Genomic DNA, 24,497 nt, shown 5'->3' on the forward strand with positions numbered 1-24,497 from the left:
TGCTGTAAATATAATTTCATGTAAACATATATAAATTTATTTCTTTCACCAAATTTTGGAAGTTTTTAGCTACCATTTATTTCTTAAAATGTTTTTTCTTCCAATCTTTCTCCTCTTCTTTTGCATCTCCTCTAACATGAATATTAGATATTTTTATATTTTCCCATAAGTCCCCAAAGCTTTTCTTTTTCTTCTACTTTTTTCTCTGTTATTCAGACAGGATAATTTCTACTGAAATATCTTTAAATTTGCTGACTCTTCCCTTCGTTGTCTCCATCCTATTAAGACCCTCTGGGAAATTTTTTTATTTGTGTTTTTCAGTTTGGTTCTTCTTTAAGACTTATTTATTTACCTGAGAGAGCGCAAACTAGAGAGAGCGCACTAGTGGGGAAGATGGTCAGAGAGGAAAAAAATTCTTCTTCCTTGAGGAGCAGGGAGCCCGATGAGGGGCTTGATCCTGGGACCCCAGGAGCATGACCTAGGCTAAAGGCAGACACTTAACCTACTGAGGCACCAGGTACTCCTCAATTTGGTTCTTTTTATAGCTTCCATTTTTTTGGTGAGCCTTCTTCCCTTCCATTCATTTAAATAGTGCTTACCCTTGCTTTATGGGACATAATTAAAATAATATGTTGTCTTTTTCTGATGATTCTTAAATTTGAGAATTAGCTTTTGTTCCTTATCTTTTCCCTTGAGAGTTGTTTAGATTTCCTTTTGTTTTACATGTTGAGTACTTTTGAATTATTTCCTAGATATATATATATATATATATTTTTTTTTTTTTTAAAAGATTTTATTTATTTATCTGACAGAGACCACAAGTAGGCTGAGAGGCAGGCAGGCAGAGAGAGAGAGGAGAGAGCAGACTCCCTGCTGAGCAGAGAGCCCGATGTGGGGCTCGATCCCAGGACTCCGGGATCATGACCCGAGCTGAAGGCAGAGGCTTTAACCCACTGAGCCACCCAGGCACCCATATTTCCTAGATATTTTGAATATAATGAAACTGTCAGTCCCGTTTAAGTCTTTAAAAGAATGCTTTTGTTTTGGTTTGGTTTTAGCTTGCAGTGATCCAATTAGTTCAGAACACATATCCTGGGCAGCTTTATGTGGGTTGAGGTTTCAATGATAATTTAATTTTCAACACCGTTGCAGTGCAGTTCCAATCTACCCTGATTGTGCACCACCCAGTGGCCACTCTGAAACCTGCATACAAGCATACCTCATTATTGCACTTCACAGATCCTGTTTTTTACTAATTGAAGGTTTGTGGCAGCCCTGGGTCAAGCAAGTCTATCAGTGCCACTTTTCTAATAGCATTTGTTCACTTGGTTTGCTCACTATGGTTTACTGAGTATCTTAAGCTCACTGTTGAGAACTACTGCTTAGAAAAAAAGATTCCTTTCAAAATGACTGCTCACTGACAATGCACCTGGTCACCCAAGAGCTCTGATGGACATGTACAATGATACTAATGTTTTCATCCCTGCTAACATTGTATCCATTCAGCAGCCTATAGGTCAAGGATTCATTTCAATTTTCAAGTTTTATTTAATAAATACATTTTGTAAGGCTATCTATAGCTGCCTAGATAGTGATTCCTGGGATGGATCTGGGCAAGTCAACTGAAAAGCTTCTGGAAAGGATTCTTTGGTGTAGATGCCATTATGAACATTTGTGACTCATGGAAAGAGTTCACAGTATCAACATTAACAAGTTTGGAAGAAGTTAATTCCAGCCATTATTGGATGACTTGGAGGGGTTCAAGACTTCAGTGGAGTAAGTAACATCTTGTGGTGGAAGTAGCAAGAGAACTAGAATTAGTAGTGGAGCCTGAAGATATGTCTGAATTGCTACCATCTCATGATAAAACTTGAATGGATGAGGAGTTGTTTCTTTTTTTTTTTTTTTTTTAATATTTTATTTATTTATTTATTTGGCAGAGAGATCACAAGTAGGCAAAGAGGCAGGCAGAGAGAGAGGAGGAAGCAGGCTCCCTGCTGAGCAGAGAGCCCGATGCGGGACTCGATCCCAGGACCCTGAGATCATGACCTGAGCCGAAGGCAGCGGCTTAACCCACTGAGCCACCCAGGTGCCCGAGGAGTTGTTTCTTAAGGATGAGCAAAGAAAGTGGTTTCTTGAAATGGCATCTACTCCTGGTGGGGATGCTGCAAAGATCACTGAAGTGACACTAAAGATTTAGGTTAGGTGTGATTTGGGAGTGTTGACTCCCGTTTTGAAAGTTGTGGGTAAAATGCTATCAAACAGCATCACACACTACAGGGAAATTGATTGTGAAAGGAAGAGTCAATCAATGCAGCAGACTTCTTCATTGTCTTATTTTAAGAAATTGCCACAGCCACCTCAACCTTTAGTAACCACCGTCCTAATCAGTCAGTCGCCATCAACATTCAGGCAAGACCCCCTACCAGCAAAAAGATTATGATGTACTGAAAGCTCAGATGATGGTTAACAACATTTTTCACTAATAAAATATTTTAAAATTAAGGCATGTACTTTGTTTCTTAGACATAATCATACACTTAGTGAACTATAATAAAGCATAAACATAACTTTTTTATATCTACTGGGAAGCCAAAAAATTCAAAGTTGACTTGCTTTATTGCAATACTCACTCTATACAGTAGAATACACAGAATCTCTGAGTTATGCCTGTAGTGACCTACGGTGTAGCTCAGTGTTTAAAACACTTGCTCAGCTGCTTCTGGTCAGTTCCATACATGCAGAGGTTGGGGGTGGTCCCAGGAATTTTATACACAAATTTGGAGGTTCACTTTCTTTAGTTCCTTCCTATGATCTTCCCCCACACACTCCGGTCCAAGATCTTCCTCCTAGGTCTTCTGTTAGAAAGTCAGGTCTTTAAGCCTCCCTTCACCATTCCCAGTATTCCACCCTGCAGTGTCTGACTGTGTGCCCCCACTGCATCTGTAGGTAGGGAGGAGTGATGCCGTTTTGCTATCTTTAGCTTGGTGTACAGCAAGGTTCTTCTTCACAGGGGGTGCGTGAGGAGGAGGAGGGGGGTGCTGCCTTTCTGCAGCTCCCCTGGAGTAAGTCAAATAAATTCCAGAGTCTGTCTCACAGCTCTCAACCCCCTTCCTGTTTCTTTGACTAGAGAGAACAAACTGTTCCTTGGGCTCTGTGCTAGCTAGCGGTTCATTTTCCTGTTAGGTATCTATAATTTTTTTTTAAAGATTTTTAAAAAAAATTTTTATTTGAGAGAGAGAGAGAGAGAGATCACAAGTAGGCAGAGCAACAGGCAGAGAGAGAGGGGGAAGCAGGCTCCCTGCTGAGCAGAGAGCCCAATGTAGGGCTCTATCCCAGGACCCTGAGATCATGTGGAGTAAGGTCTTTCATTGACTTTGAAAAGTTTGTATTTAAAAGTATTTGTTGTATCCTTTCTCCTCTCGCCTGCAGCTAATTAAACATATGTTAGGGCTTCTCACTATCTGCTCTGTATGTCTGTTTTTCTCCATCCTTCCGTCTTTTTGTCTTTCTGGCTGTACTCTGGATAATTTCTCCTGATTTGTATCCCTGTTTATAAATTCTACCCACTGGCTGTATTATATTCTGCCATTTAAATCTATTTAATTAGAGCTTAACAGTCCAGTTTTACATATTCTAGCACCATGTATATTCACATCTTTCCCCAATTAGCTCCATCACTTTGTATGGCTTCCCATTCCCTACAGGTACCTCATACTTGACTATTTCTTAAAACACAGAAAGTGAAAATCTAATACTTGTCTAAAGGAGTTTTTCATTATTTCTACTAATCTAACTTTTGGCTCTGGAGTAATTTCCTTATGTGACTGTTTCTATTTTAACTGTGGTGGTAAATGTTGTATTTGAAAAGTAATCTGTGGCCTGCATTGAAGTTACTTTTCTAAGGGAGGATCTATGTTTTTTTTTTTTCCCCTCCCGTTACCTAGAGGAATCACCAGTGCGGAACCACCCTAAAACAAGTTTAAATGCTTAGGATTCTTTGGGTGATGTAGGCAATTCTAAATTTGACTAGTTTTATAATACTTTATACTTCTGGTTCATCCTCATCTAAAGGCTAAAAACGCTTTGGCGAGCTGGGGGTGGCCACGGAGAAGTAGCGATTAGGTTCATGATACTGATTAGATTTGCTGCATTGTGTGGGCCTTAAATTTTGGTCTGTTCCCTCACCCCATAAGGTTGTCTCAATAGGACCCTATGCCCACTTCTCTTTCTCTTTCCTTTTGGACTGAACATTCCTTACTGTCTTAATATCTTGATGCTTTCAGATGATTTTTGTATTTTAATCACCTTTGGGTTTTTTTTTTTAGCAGGAGTATAGATCTAAGTATCCTAGCATACAATTCCCAGAAACAAGAAGTTTCCCACAATTGCATCCTTGTTCCTACTTGGGCAAACTCTCCTCTTTTAAATGGTATTCTCTGGACTTTGCACATGCTACTTGTGGCATATAATCCATAAGTGTTGATAGGAAAAATGCTTAATTTTTTCAGCAAGTAATTACTTTTAGCAATTTATATGTATAGCCGCTCAAAAAATACATGTATCTTATATTAATTATTTAATATTACTTGCTGCACATAAATGACTAGAAAACTTAGCAGCTTAATACCTCACACAGTTATCTCACACAGTTTCTGAGATTCAAGAATCTGAAAATGGCTTAGTTTGGTGGTTCTCATGAGGTTGCAAACTTTGGAAGGCAGCTACTATTGGGGTTGAAGGATTCATTTCCACTCCTGTGGCCATTGGCTTCAGTCCCTTGCCAGCGGGCCTCCCCAACAGCCTGGCAGCTAGCTTCCCCAAGAGTGAGTGATCTAATAGGGAGTGAGAGACAGAGGGAAGAGGAAAGGATAGGAAGAAAGGGACAAAAGACAGAACGTGGGGAGAAATGCACCAAAGATGGAAGTGATAGCTGTTTACTACATAATCTAAGAAATGACATCCCAACCCCTCTGCCGTATTTTTTTGGTCAAAAAGACCAATAATTTTATGTGGGAAGGTACTACACAGTATGAACACCAGGAGGCAGGGATCACTAGGGACTTATCTTGGAGGTTGGGAAGCACTGTATTTTACCAAAAGACAAAAAAAAAAAAAAAAGAGAGAGAAACTTTATTATATTCAGAGGTTACTAACAAAGCACTTGCGTTAAACCCACTTCTTCATTTGTAGAAAGCATGAAAATATGGTTGTAATTTTATCAATGCAGATGTGCAAAATATTTCCCAAACAGTGTTATATATTAAATTTGTCCAAGCTAAATCCAAAAGAAAGAATATAAAGATTTAAAACTAAAAATCTGATGTGAAGAAAATCTCAGTTAAATGGTAAAAGATAAATTTAGATGGCAAGCCTTCCTGTCTAGTAGGGGGAAAAAAAGGTTTTAAATATAGCTAACTAAAAAATAAACTTGCAAATGTCTTAGTAATAAAAAATTCTGTTATGAGAAAAACAGTCCTCCTACTGAAACATATAGTCACAATTCCAGTAATATGCTTTTATCAATCAAAAGTGGTTTGAGAAGGAATGAAACCTTTAAGATTCTAAGTATGAGCCTCATAACTCAAAGTAATTGAGGGAATCAATGTGTTCTTTAATGTAAACACCATGCTACACTTTGTATAAATGAGAAGAGAAAAAAATACATAAACTATTTGTATTGCTGCTACTACACCTAAACCAGGGGAAGATATGTAAGAAACTAATAAAAAGGATTACTTGGTTGAGACTGGAGGGTAGGAAGAACAAGGTATATACATAAAAGGTAGAAGGTAAAACTTGTATTGGGAAGTTTCTTATTAGTTTTCTGATTTCTGAAATACACACACACACCCATATATATATATATGATTGAACCGATATAAAACATTTATTTAATCACAAAGAAAAAATTAAAACCTAAGATGGGTTTATAGGTTTCTGGTTTATTTCAGGATATCTTCGATTAAAATGTGATTTAGGTTATCAAAGCTATACTTGTGCCTAAAAAAAGAAAAGTCTGTTCTTTACTTATAAAACAATATCAGAATCTAGGCTGTTATAAAATTGGGCAGTTGAGACACCATAGTCAAGCTTTTGCTTTTATGATTAAATCATAGGGTAAGATATTCATACAACACAGAAGACTCTCTAAAGCAAATCGCCTTAAAAGATAAAGTTCAGTCTTTTTACAATTACCTACTTTTCAGATTTTTATCTTTTACCTAGCCAAGTTTCATGTCCACTATCCAACAAGTTCTCAGGTAGCCGTCTTCCTATTGGTATGACCAGCCTTCTGAGTTGTTTTCCTTTTTTGTTTTGTTTTGTTTTTGGTGGGCAGCAAAGTTTATTGAGTGATAGTATAAAGCTCCTGAGGAGGGAGGCGACCTGAGAGGGTTGCCTCCTGGGTTGTTTTCCAACCACATAGTCAAGATTCATATCTCTATTATAGCAGTACTTTTTTACTTCATTAATTACCTGACTCATACATTCAGCTCCAATAGGGAAAGAACTATTTTACTCATCTTTCAACTAGTGAAGCCTAACAAAATGCTCTGCACATAGCAAGTATATAGACAAAGTGTGCTGGGTGGCTGCACAGAACAAGTGGGCTAGATTTTACTTCATATTTCAGAGTTTAGAGAAAGAGACCAGTATTAAAAAGCCTCAGATCAAAAACAGATCACTGCAGACTGAATACAAAGAACCATTCTATTTCTTTACATTAAAAAAAATTTAAAAGTACCAATGTGAAGAACATGACCAAATAAGTAACAACTGCATTCAGAAACCTACATCTACAAAGAATACTTTAAAATGTTTCTCCAAAGACACATTATTCCAATTTTCATTAAATGTAGAGACTTTTTGGAAACAAATCTAAGGCTATCCTATCATGGGAAGAGCTCTCCACCATTTGGTTATTTTTAAGTAATTTCAGGGATGCCTGGCTGCCCAGTCAGAAAAGCATGTGACTCTTGATCTTGGGGTCATGAGTTTGAGCCCCATATTGGGTGTAGAGATTACTAAAATAAAAAATAAACAAATAAAATAATTTCAGTATTCATAGACTGTGCAACTACTTATACTGCAAAATAAACACACACTATGTAAAGAAAACATAAACTGATAAAAATAATCTTACACCATTTCAATACATTTCACAGGTTACTTTGTGTTGCCATTTTATTTAATAGCCACAACATTTTACATTGCTTATTAAGTAGCTACTTCCAGAAGACTGATAATCTCCTTCACAGGATATTTTTGGTTAGTACTACAGATGTGATTCAGTACAACCATGTAACCAGTGGAGTAAAATTCTCAGTCTCTCCTAGCCTGAGACCTCAGATCCTGAGTTATAACCCTGACTTGGTCTTCAAGTTGAGATGCTTCATAAGTATTTTTCTTACATCAGGGTTATTTAGTGTAGTTTCTTTTTCTTGAGATATACAATGAGTGTTTTTGATACAAAAACATATACCATATAAGAATTTAAAAAGCATCAAAATAATGGTTGTATTTTATTTATATAATGTAAATGACAGAACTAAAACATCCCCTACACTTTTTTTTAACACAACATACTTCTTAAAGTTTTGCTGTTTGAAGAGGAAGGTTCTGTAAGTTTCAAATACATAGAATTTAACTTATGTTAATATCCTGTTATAAAAATAACTACCATATAAAGAATTTAAAATATGCAAAAGTAATTAGTTCATTAAAATGTGTATTTAATACATCAGTGTCAATGAAAATATGCAAACTTGCCAACAAAGTTCTACGATTTAAAGGAGAAGTTAAAAAAGCCTGTTTTAGGCTTCATTTATTGCTACATAATGACTACTTCAAGGGTCATATGGCCTGTTGTCAATCCCTATTAGATGTGTGAATAATGTGGGGTATATTTTGAAGGAAAAGAGGAAAATAATGCACTGCAATACAAAAATATTACCTATTTATAAATTATTAGACTTATAAAACACATACTGAATCACATGTTCTTGCTATAAAAACAATGTACTTAAATATAGAAGCACAAAATTCTGAAGCACCCACAATTATTTTAGGAATACCCATTTAATCAAGAAAAAAAACATATATATATATAATAATTTGAAAAGAAAAAAGGCAAAATTCTGATTTTTAATCCAAATAATCAGAGTTTATCTAATCATGGAGGTAGGTCTCCACTCCAATTATACAAATAAGTTATCTGCCTTACTCGAAGAATCATCATATAAGACTAAGTTAATCTGAAAACTGTGTCCTGAAATTCATTTTTAACAGACTTTAGAAACCAGCAACTGTACTGCCATATGTAACAGCTATTTCCCTCATAAGGTTACACCTGAAAAGAGCCTTCATTAAAGTCATTCTTGGCATAACGAGGTATACATAAATGCAGATACTTTGGCTTTGCATTTAAATAACACAGTAAATGCTACAAATTTATTAAAGATAGAAGAAATCCTTATCTTAGTACTTGTATTAAGTCAAAGCTTCAAAAACTGTGGGTCTCTTAAATTTTTAGAGATTTAAATATTGTGCTAATGATTTAAAAAGATAATTTCCTGCCTAAAAAGCAAAACTTACATGTTTCAAATAGCAAACATTTAGTGTTTGTGGCATTTCAGCTTTAGTGAATTTAGTTTTAACAAATTAGTATGCAATATATGACTCATATCTTTCATTAAAAAAGATTTTCTAAAATGAAAAATACTAATTCTATTTCTAGTGGTAAACTAGTAGAGTTGGAGGTCCCACCATGGATCACAGGGATTAGAGCACTATCAAGATCATTTAAATAATGTTGAGGAAGAAGTTGGCCTTCAGATCCTGCCTGAAATTCAACCTGGGGAAGAAAAGAATCTTGATAAGTCAACCTCAGAAAGTAAGCAATCTTGTTTAGCTCAGCAGATGAATATGAATTATTTTAAAATATATCATTCATTTTAAGCATGTTAAGAAAATACTTGATATTTTACTCATAAATTGTTTCACATTCTCCTGTATTTCTTTTATCTTTTACAAAAATTATCATTCTTTCTCCCATAGATATCATAAAAATTGTTTAAATGCCACTACTTCATACTTTAGGTTTCTTCTCAATGCACATTTAAACACTAGAGAACCAAGGTTTTATTTTTTTATTTTTTATTTTTGTGAATCAAGGTTTTAAAATAATTACCAACATGACTTAATAAAAACCTATAGTATTAAAAAATCTACTTAAACTGTTTTGTATTTGTTGTTGCAAAAATATTTAATATTTGAATTTAATGTTGCTGGTGAAAATTACATTTTAATGCATTTGACTAAAAAAATTAACAGGGCTGCTGAAATAAGAAATTATTACCTCCCTGAAAAAGGAACTTTTAACAGTGAGATCAAAATGTAAGTTCTTTACAAAAGAACTAGGAGTTTAACACAACCTAATTAAAGAAAAGCAGACCCTCAGTATATGACCTGATTCATGTTTAGATTAATCATTCTTTTTTTTTTTTTAAGATTTTATTTATTTATTTGACAGAGAGAGATTACAAGTAGGCAGAGGCAGGCAGAGAGAGAAGGAGGAGGAAGCAGGCTCCCTGCTGAGCAGAGAGCCCGATGCGAGACTCGATCCCAGGACCCCGAGATCATGACCTGAGCTGAAGGCAGCGGCTTAACCCACTGAGCCACCCAGGCGCCCTAGATTAACCATTCTAATGAAAAACTTGCTTTGAAATAGATTATATTGGATGCTGGAAACAAATGAACATTAAAGTACTACTAGAGTACCATTTTTCACCTATAAAATTCATGAAGTTCCAAAGTTTGATTACATATTGCTTTGGTAAAGATGTAGGAAAAAGAACTTTCTCATACAAATTGTGGTAGAAACCCCTATTTGAGACAATATAGTAATATCTATTGAGTATATTCTTAGACCTGGCAATTCTACTTCTTAGAATGTTTGTTATACTCATACTTATGCAGAAGCCAAAATACTGTGGATAACCTAAATGTCAATCACTGCATACTAAATTTATATAAAAACTAGTTAAATAAATTATGGTACATTTATATAATCAACAACTTATTAAAAAGAATATACAATAATATGAAGTATCTCTAAAATATAACATCTTAAAGAAGCAGGGTCAAAAAAAAAAGTAAGAGTAGGGGGGAAATAAAAAGGACTTACCTATTTATTTGATTATATATGCAAAAAAAATCAGAGAGTACAGAGAAATGGGTAATATTTGATTGTCTGACCAGGAAGGGAGGATGAGGAAGAATATGGAGACAGATTTCAGAGTTGGGAGTTAAAAGTGGGAAGAAGCTCTTTCCAAGGCTATTACCTTTTATAACTCTACTGGGAACCATGTACATTGTAGCCTGGGGTCAGTATCTCAAGGGGCTACCCATTACAGAGATGACAACATGAGTATTGCTCTCTGGAAATGTTGGATAAGATGGTCCTATTATACACACACTTGTGAGATAACAGAAAATAATATATTGTTCTCTACATCTGGATTCTGGTACCCAGCTCTTGAAACCCTTGTAATTTCTTAAATGATAAGAACACTCTAAATATCTCTTGTTCTAATATTTGCATAGGGATCCTAAAACCCTTGTACATTCCCAAGTGATAAGAGCACTAGGAATATCTTTTGTTCTAATGAGGTGACTCTGGGTGGGCTCCTGGATGGGGACTGGTCACCAGAAAGACCAAGCCATAATTAGAAGCTTCAGATTTTTCAGTCCTACCCCTCATCTTCCAGAGAGGGAAGAGGGATTACAAAATGGGGTTAAATCATTCCTACATGAGGAAGTCTCCATAAAATATCTATAGAGGGAGGTTTAGAGGGTTTCAGGGCAGCTAATACACCCATAGGAGGGTGACATACCCCAGTTCTACTGGGACATATGAGAACCTCCCAAACCTCACCCTATGTATGTGTCTTCATCTGTATATCCTTTAATAAAGTGGTTAACAAAAGTGTTTCCCTGTGTTCTGTGAGTAGCACTAGCAAAGTAATTAAACCCAAGGAAGGAGTTATTAGAACTTCTGATCTATAGCTGGTTGGTCAGAAGCACGGCCAATAACCAGGGCTTATGATCAGCACCTAAAGGCATGTGCAGGCACAGTCTTATAGGACTGAACCTTTAACCTGTGGCATCTGATGATATCTGGGTAGAGAGTGTCAAAATTGAGTTGAATTCCTAGATATCCTGCTGGTGTCTAAGAACTGCTTGTTGGAAGAGGGAAACCCTCTATATATTTGGTAACCAGAAGTGTCAGAAATGAAGTATTTTGTGTGAGTAGTAAAAGAGATTTCACAGGAAGAAAAAGCCAAGGTAGGGAAGAACTGCTTTTTCCTTAAATGGGAAGGAAAAGACTAAGTTTTTCCTTTTTTAACACTTTTAGACTTTTGTAATTTTAAATCGTGAATTTAAAATAAAGTCAGAATGAAGAAATCAAAAACCTACTTATCAAGCAGGACTGCTATAGTGCAGAGGTCAGCAAACTGGCCTGTGGGCCACCAATTATTTTTATAAACAAAGTTTCATTGGAACATGGTAAGCAAAGTTATATACTATCTGTGGCTACTTGTGCACTCTAATGGCAGGACTGAATAGCTGTAAAAGATATCATACAGCCCATAATGCCTAAAACATGTACCGTCTGGCCTTTTACAAAAAAGTTTGTTGATCCCTGTTGTGGAGAGTAAAGGTGATAATGTAGAGTAAGTATGTAGCACACACTGATATTCAACATTTTAGTTCTCTTCATTCATCCCAAATAAAAATAACCCCATTGGGTTATTTTAATATATGATACATTCATTTCAAAAATACATCACAAAAACATGTCTCACCATATCAGTGTCAATGGAAACTCTCAGGCCAATTTTATTCATCCCGTCTCTCTTTAGAGTTTTCAAGTGAGGGCACAGTGCAGCACTACAAGCCATGGCTATTTCTTTTGCAAACTGATAACGAGTTGCTGAAACAGATAAATCCTGGTCCTTAAGAAAGTAGAACACCTGAAATGTATTTAATTAGAAAACAAGTCATGATTAAGATTAAAAGCAGCTTTAAAAAGTACAATTGCTACTTTCAATTTAACTTTATTAATAAAATTCCAATTTTTAAAAAAGATTTTATTTATTTATTTGACAAAGAGATCACAAGTAGGTAGAGAGGCAGGTGGGGGGTGGAGGGAAGCAGGCTCTCCACTGAGCAGAGAGCCTGATGCGGAGCTTGATCCCAGGACCCTGAGATCATGACCTGAACTGAAGGCAGAGGCTTAACCCAATGAGCCACCCAGGCAGCCCAAAATTCTAATGTTAATGCCATAAAATTCATTAATTAAAAGCAATGTGTGGGGGACACCTGGGTGGCTTAGTCAGTTAAGCATCTACCTTTGGCTCAGGTCATGATCTCAGGGTCCTGGGATCCAGCCCCATGTCTGGCTTCCTGCTCAGTAGGGGGCGAGGGTTGCTTCTCCCTCTTCCTTTCCTCTTCCCCTGCTGGTGCTCACTCTCCCCCTCTCTCAAATAAATAAAATCTTTAAAATTAAAAATAACAACAACAACACTGTGTGTGTAAATATATATTTTGATCTTCGAGTATTTTTAAAAGCCTAAAACCAAAGATTATGGACTATGGCATGGCTTAGCTATTTTGACCTAAAATTAACTTGCTGCAACAAAAGCCCTATTAATTCAGTTTAGAGAAATGTCTTAATGAGGCCACCCTATAACATCACCTTCCTGTAAGGACATCTATAAAGTTAAGATCAAACAAAGAAATAATGTTCTATAATTTCTTTTTATTATTGTTGTTGTTAAAGATTTTACTTATTCATTTGACCAAGAGAGAAAGCACAAAAAGAGCAGCAGGCAGAGGGAGAAAGAGGAGACTCCCCACTGAGCAGAGAGCTTGACCAGGGGTTTGATCCTAGGGCCCAGGATCATGACCTGAGCCAAAGGCTGATGCTCAACCAACAGAGCCACACAGGTGCCCTGATGTTCTATAATTTCTATATCCTCTATAGTTTCTATCTATCTTGTAATGCATAAAAATCATATAGAATACAAAAAATATTAGTACCAGAATGCCTGACCCAGGAGGCAGCGTGAGTAGGAGTACAGAAGTACACTAAGGGATTGGGAGTCTATAATTTCATATCCTTTTAGTTTAAAAAAAGTTGGAACATGCAAAAATAATTTTCATATGTGAATACTGACTATAAATTATTATCTATAAAATATTTTGGGGGGTGCCTAGGTCATTCAGTCAGCTAAGCAACTGACTCTTGATCTCAGCTCAGGTTTTGATCTTGGGGTTGTGAGTTCAAGCCCTGCATTAAGTAGGCCCAGCATGGAGCCTACTGAAAATAAATAAATAATAAATAAGGTTTTTAAAAATTTACATATATATTTTTTGTAAATTAAGAGCAAAATGAAAATAATATGGTCAAATAACATATACTGTACAAAGGTGGCAATGCTGCCAAAACTTAATTGTGAGCTGGAAGGGAGTACCAGCATACAATAGCCTGAAATAATCTTATAGAAACCCAAATCTGGTATATAAAAGGCAGTCTAGGCTGAAAGTAAATGTGTTTCAAGATGTAATGTAAAAAGTATTAATAAGCTGCAATGAGAAATCTCCTAAGTTAAAAAAAATTTAAAAAGCCATATCCAAATACAATATGTAAAGGGAAGGAATCTTCTTTCTCAGTTACCTCTGTACACTTTACAGTTTTCTCATCAGTTTCAAAATCTGCTTCCAGTCTTATTTTTTCACTTGGAAATCCTTGTAATGATATTCCATCCACTGAACTAATAACACTAGAATAAAACGTAATTCAGTAGTAGTAATAATACCAAATTGCTTTCTATGAAATATTAGATTTGAACAAATAAGGAGAAAATATATGAAAACTATATATTTATAACACTAGGATAACTCAATTACATACAAAATAATTAAAACTACAGTCCATTCATTTACCAAGACTTACTGATTGTATAGCAATTTATATATACTCTTTCATATGCCCAATTCAGACCTGAGGTTTAAAATGCCTCACTTTCCTGGGGGGTGGGAGGTTGGGGTACCAGGTGGTGGGTATTATAGAGGGCATGGCTTGCATGGAGCACTGGGTGTGGTGAAAAAATAATGAATACTGTTTTTTCTGAAAATAAATAAATTGGAAAAAAAATGCCTTACTTTCCTAACAGAAAAGCGGCCTCATGAATTTTAAAAACTTTATATTAGAAGCCCTCAGCATTAGCCCTCTTTTTCCTTATTTGCTGTAGACCCTTTAACCGATCTCCAAAAAAAAAAAAAATTAATTGAAAAGAAGGAGTGGCAGTAATATTCTATGAGGCTCTAGTGTGTGTATTATTTAATTCAGTTGTTGTATTTACAGTGAATCAATAAAAAACAGACTAAACACTCAAAGGGAATCCTTTACCTACTTCACAAAAATAGATACGAAACAAGAGAAAAAGTACACTGGCATCGAGGTCACATTGCTATACAATGCACATTTTATCACGGTCCCCTCCCAAACTGACCACCCTTTAAAAGTTTATAATATTCTGGCCAAGAAAATACACAGGAGGCTGGTTAGGTGCATGTCTGAAAAAACAGACTATATTCATTAGTGTGTAAGCATTTAAGTTAATGGTATAATTCTAAATTTACTCATAAAATGCTTAATTTGTTAGGACATTTTTATCCTTCCCCCTCCATCAAATCAATTACATTTTAGTAACAGAAAATTCTTACCCTTTGTTTCCATTTTCTTCAGAATCTACCCAGCAGATATCCACATATTCTCTTAGGTCTACGGCATCAACTTTCCCACATGTAATTTTAAAGTCTTTTTGTTCTCGTAGAGCAAGCCGCAAGCCATCCATAGTCTCTGGCGTTATTTGTACCATCAAGCCATCTAATAATGAGGTATGTTTCACATCCCTTTTATTAAATACCAATTTATATGTCTAATCCATAAAATTTGCTATCAAAATATGTTCTGTATAAGATACAAGGTTTACATCATCTGTTAAATAATCTTTTTTTTTTTTTTAAAGATTTTATTTACTTATTTGACAGACAGAGATCACAAGTAGGCAGAGAGGCAGGCAGAGAGAGAGGGGGAAGCAGGCTCCCCGCTGAGCCGAGAGCCCGATGCGGGGCTCGATCCCAGGATCCTGGGATCATGACCTGAGCCGAAGGCAGAGGCTTTAACCCACTGAGCCACCCAGGCGCCCCCTGTTAAATAATCTTAATGATTGTTTTCTACTAGGAAATATGAAAAATATTTCAAAGTTAAGGATTCTTTTTTTAAAAAACAGTTAAATAATGGTGAGATTTTTCATTACCAACTATAATGAGATTACTGATGCCAAACTGTCCTTTCATAACAACCAGCCATAAAACTAGACAAAATGTATGAGGCAGTTGTTTTCAGATACTGAACAAGAGGAAGTGCAATACTGTGACTCCTAGAGGAAAACTCAACAGATAAGCCTACAACTGCCCAGGCTCCTTGCTTTAAAACAATTCTGCCTGGTGACCCATTAAACCTACAATGGCCACATTGGCCTGAGAAATCAGACGTAAGTTTGGGGAAGTCTGGAATCTGGAATCTGGCGTCAAGACACTGAAGAGGAGGAAGGCACCAGAAGACAGTGTATAAGGGTCTCTTTGAGTCCTTGGACTAGAACTTGGGACACAATTGGGGACACGTTAATAGGGTGAGACTAGATGACTCCTAAAAGAGAACAGCTATTAGGGTTGGGAACAGAAAAGAGATATGAGAAATCAAGCAATGCTGGGGGATATTGGCAGTATGGGCCAACCACAGTAGAGAGACTTTATGAGGACTTCATTAACTTACACTGTGGCAAAGCAAAATAAAGCCCTTACAAAATCTGTAGGCAAAATGGATTCAAAGAATGAGTCCTGCCAGACTATAAACATCTTAGAGTTCCACAGACCCATCTGTTAACAAAGTGAAAAATATAGACTACACAAGCTCAACATGATATGCTATGAAAATGCCTGCTTAAACATAAATAAGCCGCCTTCAGAGAAAGCTAACAGAATCTAAAGTCTTAAAACCTATTAACAATGACAAGTACATAATCAAAAATTACCAGAGAACTATAAGAAAATATGAGCCTCCATACAACTGTAACCAACCATGAGATAGCCAAGACAGTGGATTAAATACACACATACTTAAAAACATCTATTCTAAAATATTCAAAGAACTAAAGCAAAACAGTAAAAAAAAAAAAAAAAAAAGGAAAGCAAATATGGGCTAAATGAATAAACATATTTACAAAATCTTAACAGAGAAATAGAAACAAAAAAACCTAAAGGTACATTGTAGAACTGAAAAGTGTAACATGAAATTGAAACCTCAATGGATAGGCTTAACAGTAGACTGAACATGGCAAGAAAAAGACTCAGAGAACATGAAGAAAGATCAATAAAAATATTCCAATCTAAGGAACCTAGAGGGGGCTACCTGGGTGGCTCAGGTGGTTAAGCATCTGCCTTGGGCTCAGGTCATGATCCCAGGCTCCTAAAATCAAATCCTGCATTGGGCTCCTTGGTCAGTGGGAGCCAGCTTCTCCCTCTGCCTTCCCCTCCCCCAGCTTATGCTCTCTCTCTCTCTCTCTGACAAATAAATAAATAAAATCTTAAAGAAGAACGAACCTAGAGAAAAATGATTAAAGAAAAATAAACAGCATCAAGGATCCCAAGGAATGATATAAAATAGATATATCTATAAATATAGATACACACATGCATACATACATATATAGATATCTCCTAGGAGAAAAAAACTGGGATTTAAAAAAATTAATAATGTAAGAAATTCCCCAAATTTGAAGAAAAATATTGACACACATATCCAGAAGTTCCATAAATACCAAGCAGGAGAAATACAAAGAAAACCACACTAGGGCATATCATAGTAAACAGGTGAAAACCAAAGATAAAGAGGGTATCTTGAAAACAGACTGCAGAAAAGGGCACATTAAGTACAGGGAAAGAAATATAAAAAATTATACTGACTTCATTAGAAACAACGGAGGCCAAAAGAAGAGATGACATCTTCAAGGAAAATTAAAACTTTCAGAGAATTCTATAACTACCGAAAATATCCTTCAAAACTAAAAATGAAATAAGGACAGCTTCAGGTAAATCAAAGCCAACCAACTTATATTACAAAAAATGCTACTGACTTCCTGTGTCTGCTCCAACATATAAAGAGCCTGGATGTTGTCCCTTCCATTCTCACAAGACAAATGCTGAACAAACTGAAAATGAACAACTCTTAGATCAGAGAACTGAGGTCACAGGGCAAACTCTCTCTCTCCCCTAAATAAATAAATTAAATCTTAAAAAAAAAAATTAACAAAAATATGTCAACACAATAACATAATTATTTTAAAAAAAAAGAGTTCAGGAGTATATAATAAAATATAAGGTTATAAAATAAAAATACAGAAATAAAAATGAATTTTTATATATCAAGATAGAAAAAAAATTTAATTTAAAAAGATAAATTTACCTCAGTAATAAAATCTATGTTACAGAAATAAATCAAAAGATATGTGGGGCTTGTGGGTGGCTCTTGGTTAAGTGACTGACTCTTGATTTCAGCTCAGGTCATGATCTCAGGGTTGTGGGACTGGCCCCAGAGTCAGGCTCCATGCTTGGGATTCTTCAGTCTCTCTCTCTCTCTCTCACTCTCCCCCACCTTCCATGTCCCCTCACCCTGCTCCTCCTCTACCCCCCTCAAATAAACAAAAGATATGTAAGACCTATACAAAAACTGTAAATTTTTATTTTTAAAAATGTTTCATTTTTAAGTAATCTCTACATCCAGCATGGGGCTCAAACCCACAACCCTGATATGAAGAGTGGCATGCTCTACTGATTGAGTCAGCCAGGCATCCCTATAAAATTTTATTTAAAGACACTGAATATTTTCTGAATTGAGAATAGCCTGTTTTTATGGATAGGAACATTGAGAATGGAAAATATACCAGTTTTTCTCAAAATTAGTCTGGTGACTTAATGCAATTCCAATAAAAATTCCAGTGGACCATTTAGAACCTGTAAGTTGATCCTAAAATTAATATGGAAAATCAAAAGGCTTAGAGGCACTACTGAAAAAAGGAAAGAAGTATGTGTGTGGCATCAGAGATGGAAGGTCTTCCCATAAAGCTATGTTTGACATAGTATGGAGGATGACATTAGTGAAAAAGCAGACTTAACAATCTCCAAAAATACTCTCCTTCTAAAGAACAATGAAACTAATAAAAAGTCAGTAGAAATTTTTTCAGAACCCTGGAAATTAAACAAAGGCTTGCAGCAATCTGGGGAGTATTTATTTAAGAAAAATGGCTGGATCTTCATAAGAACAGCTTTGTTCTTTTTGTCATTTTAACCTTCCTATTCCCATTCACTCCTCTATAGCTCAGTGGAAGCCTTAGAAGCCAATAGCCTGAAATCATGGTGAAAACCAACAGCCTGGTAGCCACTGGAAAGGGCAAATGGAGGCTGGAGCTCCTTCAAAGCCTCATTATCAGAGAATTATCTTTTTTTTTTTTTTTTTGGGGGGGGGGGCATGTTGAGTATTTTGCCCAGTGCAAAAAGTTTTTTCTCAGGGAGCATCTGCGAAAAACAGTTTAGAAGACAATGATTAACATCGCAGCTACCTGTGGCAGCAGATAATAGCCGAGGCAAACAACAGACTAACCAAGGACTTAAAAAAGGAAAAGCTGGTGAATAAGAGGTCCATAAGGGTTCTGAAAAGCTCTTAACATATTTCTGGGAATTCAGAAGGCCACACACATGTACAATACTGTATGCAAACATAGATGTTTGAAAAAGAAATGCCCTAGGCTCTTACCTCAGGCTGACTTTTAGGCTTTGTACAGGCAGGAAGTACAGGTTATGGCAAAGTTGTTATGCTTAACGTAGACCCAAATATTGACCATGTTCTACTTCTTGAGCTGGGTAATGATTTCATGTAAGTTTGTGGTACTGTGTTTTGTAACTGACATATATTTTTTTTTATTCAAAGATTTTATTTATTTGGCAGAGAGATAGGGAGCACAAGTAGAGCAGCAGGCAGAGGGAGAGGAAGAAGCAGGCTCCCTGGGAGCCTGATGCGGGGCTTGATCCCAGTACCCTGGAATCATGACCTGAGCCGAAGGCAGATGCTTAACTGACTGAGCCACCCAGGCACCCCCATATGTTCTTTTATAAGTATCAAATTCATTTTAAAAGGAAATGGAAAACATCTTAACATTAAAACAATCCTAAAGATGAAGCTCATACCTTCAACTATGCTGGACTTAGCAAGAAATCCTGAAGATGTTTTTAGAGCTCCATTGAATACCACAAAACTTGCACCTGTCACTGATAAGAAAAATACATTTATGTTTTAACTTGCCTTTTTTTTAATGCTACGTTTGTTAAATGTATAATGTGGAGCATGGCATATTTAAGTACTTGATAAATGCCCATACCACTTATATTAGAAAGCTAATAAAAAAAGCAAACTAAACCAAGTTAAGATAAAATATGGAATAAAGGTTATGGAATGTTTGTATATAATAACTGATAGTTACTATACTACTTAAAATGTTTGTCTCTGTCAGTGGAAATATGGGAAATCAAATATATACCACTGGTAAGAGCATAAATCAGAGGACTCTCTATGGAAGACAACTTAATAATTACCTATTAAAATGATAAATATATCTCTCCTTTGACACACCAATTCCACAACTAGGAATTGCACATATATACAAGGTTATTAATAGTGCACTTTTATAAATAACCAAGAATTGGTAACACCTATGTCCATTAATGAGACAATTATATGATGTACACAGATAAAGTGAAAAGTTATGGGAAATGCAGAATTTCTTTTTATACTAAAAGAATCATCTCCAAGGTGTGTTAAAAGGAAGGTGCAGAATGGAACAAATGTTATGACTTATTTAAAAAAAAGTGGAAGAAATTTGCTAAAAATTATTTTTAAAGTAAGAATTAAAAAGTGGAAGAAAAGATGTGTGTGTGTTTGCTTAAATATACATGCAAGCAAAAATGTTTCTAAAAGGATATACAAAAAAATGATAACAATGGTTTGGTGCCTGTGGGGAAGAGGAGAGGGTAAACTTGGAGTCAAGGGAAGAAAGGAGATTTCATACTATAGATACCTATACCTTTCAAATGTTGTAATACATATACCTATTCAACAAACAAATATTAAATAGTTGTTACATTTTAATTACAAAAGTATTAATGACTTATTAAGTAAAAAAATAAAAAAGAGTGAATATCCAATATAAAACCATCTACTTAATAGATATATACTAATATAGAAGGAAATATATTAAAATGTCCATAATGGCCGTATCTTGGCACTTTTTTTCTTTTACTACTTTTTAAAACTTATTTCTCAAACTTAACGAAGTAAATATACATTATCTTTATACTCAGAAGCTACTAATTTTATTAGCAGTCAGGATGTCAGACTGTGTTAAATATGTTATTTTAAAATGTATTAATTTTCTGAAATACTCACTTCTACTTAATTTCAGTATGTTAGGCCCCCTACTGCAAGGATTTGACAATCACAGAAGTCACTGAGGCCATTCAGCTAGAACTGAGAGTAATGTCACTCACATGTGCTACTCTACCATCTTTACCATTTCTATATCCCCAGCTACTTACAGTTTTATAAACCATTCTTCATCCTTATCCAGGCTTTACTCCCCTAAGAGGAGTTGAAGCAGAGAGCAAACAAAGGTAACACACATCTCATTCCAGAGAGAAATTAGTGAAAAGATAAATTAGACCTGAAGGTATCAACATACAGTGTTCCAAGTCTTTAAAAAACCTGTTTTTGATTGATTACCATCAATCAGCAATCAAAAAACCATTTTTGATGGACTACCATCAATCAGCAAAAAGTAAAATATATATATTGCCCCTTTAAAAGGAATTCCATTTATTGAGGTAGTTTTATAGATCAATACTAGAAACCAACACTTACCTTTTCTAGGATGGCCAGTGGCACTGTTGGCCTGTGTTTGATAAATGCCATCGTTTTGTATACAGACTAGGTGAGAATCTGCTTCAGTACTAAAACTAGCTCCAATGCTAATGACATGCTCATTGGAAGAATTTATAACCTTCATTACCTAGAGAAAAACAACACTCATTTAGAAACACTACTAACATGTTATGTCTTTATTAGTTATAGTCATTCAAAGGGCCACATTTCTGACCAGCTTCATAAATATCAAGCTTTGGTCTGGATAACTCCGAGAATGTGATGGAAACAAAGTTTTACGACAAAATTACCTTAATTAATACATAAAACAGTAAAGAAAAAAGTTTTAAAGAACAGGATAGAACAAATCCATTAGGAAATAAATCTAAAATTTCAAAAATAGTATTTTTTTGCCATTATTTATTAGACAGTCTGATTCAAAACAAATTAACACACTTTTAAAGAAGTCTAATGTTAATTATCTTCAAAATCTGTATGAAGAAATTAAACTTACATCATTGTATTTTTTCCGAGGTATTTTTATGCAGCTCTTCCCCATTTCCATATGAATCAATAGCTGATCTATATTATGCAAGGTATACTGGTAATTTCGAAGGTCCTACATATAAAATAATGATATTTCCATAAATCTTAAACTATCCACGAACATTTTACCCATTCATTAAATCCTTTTATAAGACTGTCCATCATTTTAAGACTTCTGATATATAACTATCAAAATGCCACCTAGAAAGCACTGCCAACTGAAAAAAACAAAGTAATCCTTCTAACTACTCCACAATAGTAATAAAGAATATCATTCTCAGGAAGAATTCTGTAGTATCTGGGGGTGAACTCACTTTCCAATTACAGATCTTCCAAACTAGATCTTCAAAGTAAACATGTGTTAAGTCCACTAAAATTCTTTTTTATGGTTATAGATAAAACAATTACAGAAAAAAGAGGTGGAAGGGAACCTGAGCTTATCTAATCCAATTCTTCCTATTACAAATGAGGAAATCTGGACCACAATTTGATCAAAATCCCCAAAATGATTGACTTAGTGTACTAACACTTTTGCTACACTTCAACAACTGTGTAGATCTCACATTACCTACAAGTGAAAGCACTGCAGCAGAATGAATCAAAAAACATTTACAGTCAGGTACACATGTATTAGGAGATGTGTTCCAAAAAGCAATTCATTAAAAACAGAGCCCATTTATGCTAAATAAATTAAGTTATATTATAAATGAACTTCCATTATACCAAATATGCCAAATTAAAATCGGAAAATATAAATATGTAGAACATGCTATACAAAATTTTTAAAATAGTAATGTAAAGACACTTAATAGTTTGATTACTCACAACAAGTAAGTTCATAATAGTATGTCCTATTTCTCCAAAAAGAGGTTTTCGGCCTCTAATACTCGTTAGAGGAGCAGGATATGCTATACACAAGAAGGGAAAACTAGTTACTGTCAAAAAAAAAAAAAAATAACGCACAAAAAAAAAAGTCTTGAATTTATTACTTTAACTTCTCATTTCTCAAACTTTATGGCTAAATACCAGCCAATCAGTTCTTTAGGGATAGTGAGAGATACATTAACCTACAGTGTGCATCTATTAGATGCTACACTGAACTGGGAACTTTATATACAACATCTTATCTAAGCCCTAAAACAACTCAGTAAGGCAAATATGTTTACTCCTACTTTACTAATGGGAAAGTAGAGACATAAGAGATTAATAAACTTGCTTATGGTGACTAAGTTAATAACCAGTGAAAAAGATTTGAAATTTAGGCTTGCCTGATTCCAAAGCATTTCATCTTTTCATTATACATGTTGTTTCCACAAAAGGATGATGACAGGAAAATTATAGTAACTGGATAGAACCCTATAAAGTTCTTTAATTTAAAGAGAAATATGAAGAACTCAAGATTTTTAAAGCATGTATATTAATGTTAAATTGTGCAAATGTATAGACAACAGTAAACTTTTACAGTTCCTGGGTCAGCCTGATAAAATGATCACAGAGAGTAAGAGAAGTCAGTGCAGAGAAATAGAAGGAACATGAAGTCTATCACCTAACTACTTTTCTCTTTCTTTAGGGCACTCTAAGTGTTATTCACCAAAAAGGAAAAGCTATTTGGTAGGCAATGCAGCAGGGCTTCTGGAAGAAAAGGAAGGTAAGACAATTTCTGTAATGATAAAAAGCAGAAACCTTTTTAACCTTCAGTTCTCAGCCTAGATCACTAAGCAAACAAACCTCTCTCATATCTTTTATATGAATATATATCCTTAAAATTCTAAGAAAACACAATACCTGACATCTATTTTAAAAATTTAAGTCAGGGGGCACCTGGGTAGCTCAGTGGGTTTAGCCTCTGCCTTCAGCTCAGGTCTCAGGGTCATGGGATAGAGCCCCATGGCAGGGTCTCTGCTCAGAGGGAGCCTGCTTCCCCCTCCCACAGCCTGCCTCTCTGCCTACTTGTGATCACGCTGTCAAAAAAAAAAAAGAAAAAAAATTAAGTCAGAGTGACTCACATCTTTGTTACTACCAACATATTTTTTTAAAGTGTTTTGTTTTTTGAAGATTATTTATTTGAGAGAGAGCGAGCGAGCGAGCACACAAGCAGTAGGACAGGCATACTCCCCACCTCCCCACTAAGCAATGAGCCTGACATGGGGCTCGATTCCAGAACCCTGAGATCATGACTGGACCTGAAGTCACTTAAATGACTGAGCCACCCAGGTGCCCCTATTTTTTAGTTTTTATTTATTTTTAAAAAGATTTTATTTATTTATTTGACAAAGGTCACAAGTAGGCAGAGAGGCAGGCAGAGAGAGAGAGAGAGAGAGAGAGAGGGAAAAGCAGGCTTCCTGTTGACCAGAGAGCCCAATAAGGGGCTCGATCCCAGGACCCTGGGATCAGACCTGAGCCGATGGCAGAGGCTTTAACTCACTGAGCCACCCAGGCGCCTCTATTTTTTAGTTTTTAAAAGGACAACTATGTTATTTAGAAGACAGAGGTTGCAGACTAGAAATAAAACATGGGACATTAGTGGTAAAAGACATTAAAATGATAAGATATGATTAAGATAAATGATGCCTTCTTACTCCATCTTTTATGAATAAGGGAACATAACATCCTTTACAACTTGATTGAGGTAATTTTATTTGAAACAGTATTTTCAAAAGGTTATGACTTAGATATTCTGTCAGAGTTATAAAGGACCTCATAAATCATTTAAACCAACAGTGAATGGTATTTCAAATATCTCAATGTAAGTGTAGATAATCCCCATTTGAAAATTACTAATTTCAGACCACTATTTTCAGTCTCTATCTTGGGACTCTAATTTTTGCCATTAAATCTTCCATACATCCAT

The 24,497-nt window shown here is 35.4% G+C and overlaps 1 protein-coding gene across 3 annotated transcripts in view; it reads right to left on the reverse strand.

Annotated features, from left to right (window-relative positions):
- Positions 1–7,148: 7,148 nt before the first annotated feature.
- ZFYVE16 (zinc finger FYVE-type containing 16) overlaps positions 7,149–24,497 on the reverse strand; it is a 49,769-nt gene continuing 32,420 nt past the window's right edge. For all 3 annotated transcript variants that reach the window (XM_044266288.1, XM_044266278.1, XM_044266285.1), the window contains 8 exons: positions 22,472–22,554; positions 21,615–21,719; positions 21,101–21,248; positions 19,375–19,455; positions 14,794–14,956; positions 13,742–13,847; positions 11,868–12,035; positions 7,149–8,854 (listed from right to left, as the gene is read on the reverse strand). In XM_044266288.1, the coding sequence (XP_044122223.1) occupies positions 8,693–8,854; positions 11,868–12,035; positions 13,742–13,847; positions 14,794–14,956; positions 19,375–19,455; positions 21,101–21,248; positions 21,615–21,719; positions 22,472–22,554 (1,016 nt within the window). In that variant the 3' untranslated portion in view covers positions 7,149–8,692. The remainder of the gene's footprint in view (positions 8,855–11,867; positions 12,036–13,741; positions 13,848–14,793; positions 14,957–19,374; positions 19,456–21,100; positions 21,249–21,614; positions 21,720–22,471; positions 22,555–24,497) is intronic.

The sequence above is a fragment of the Neovison vison genome, chromosome 1 (assembly GCF_020171115.1).
Source record: "Neovison vison isolate M4711 chromosome 1, ASM_NN_V1, whole genome shotgun sequence".
Taxonomy (NCBI): domain Eukaryota; kingdom Metazoa; phylum Chordata; class Mammalia; order Carnivora; family Mustelidae; genus Neogale; species Neogale vison.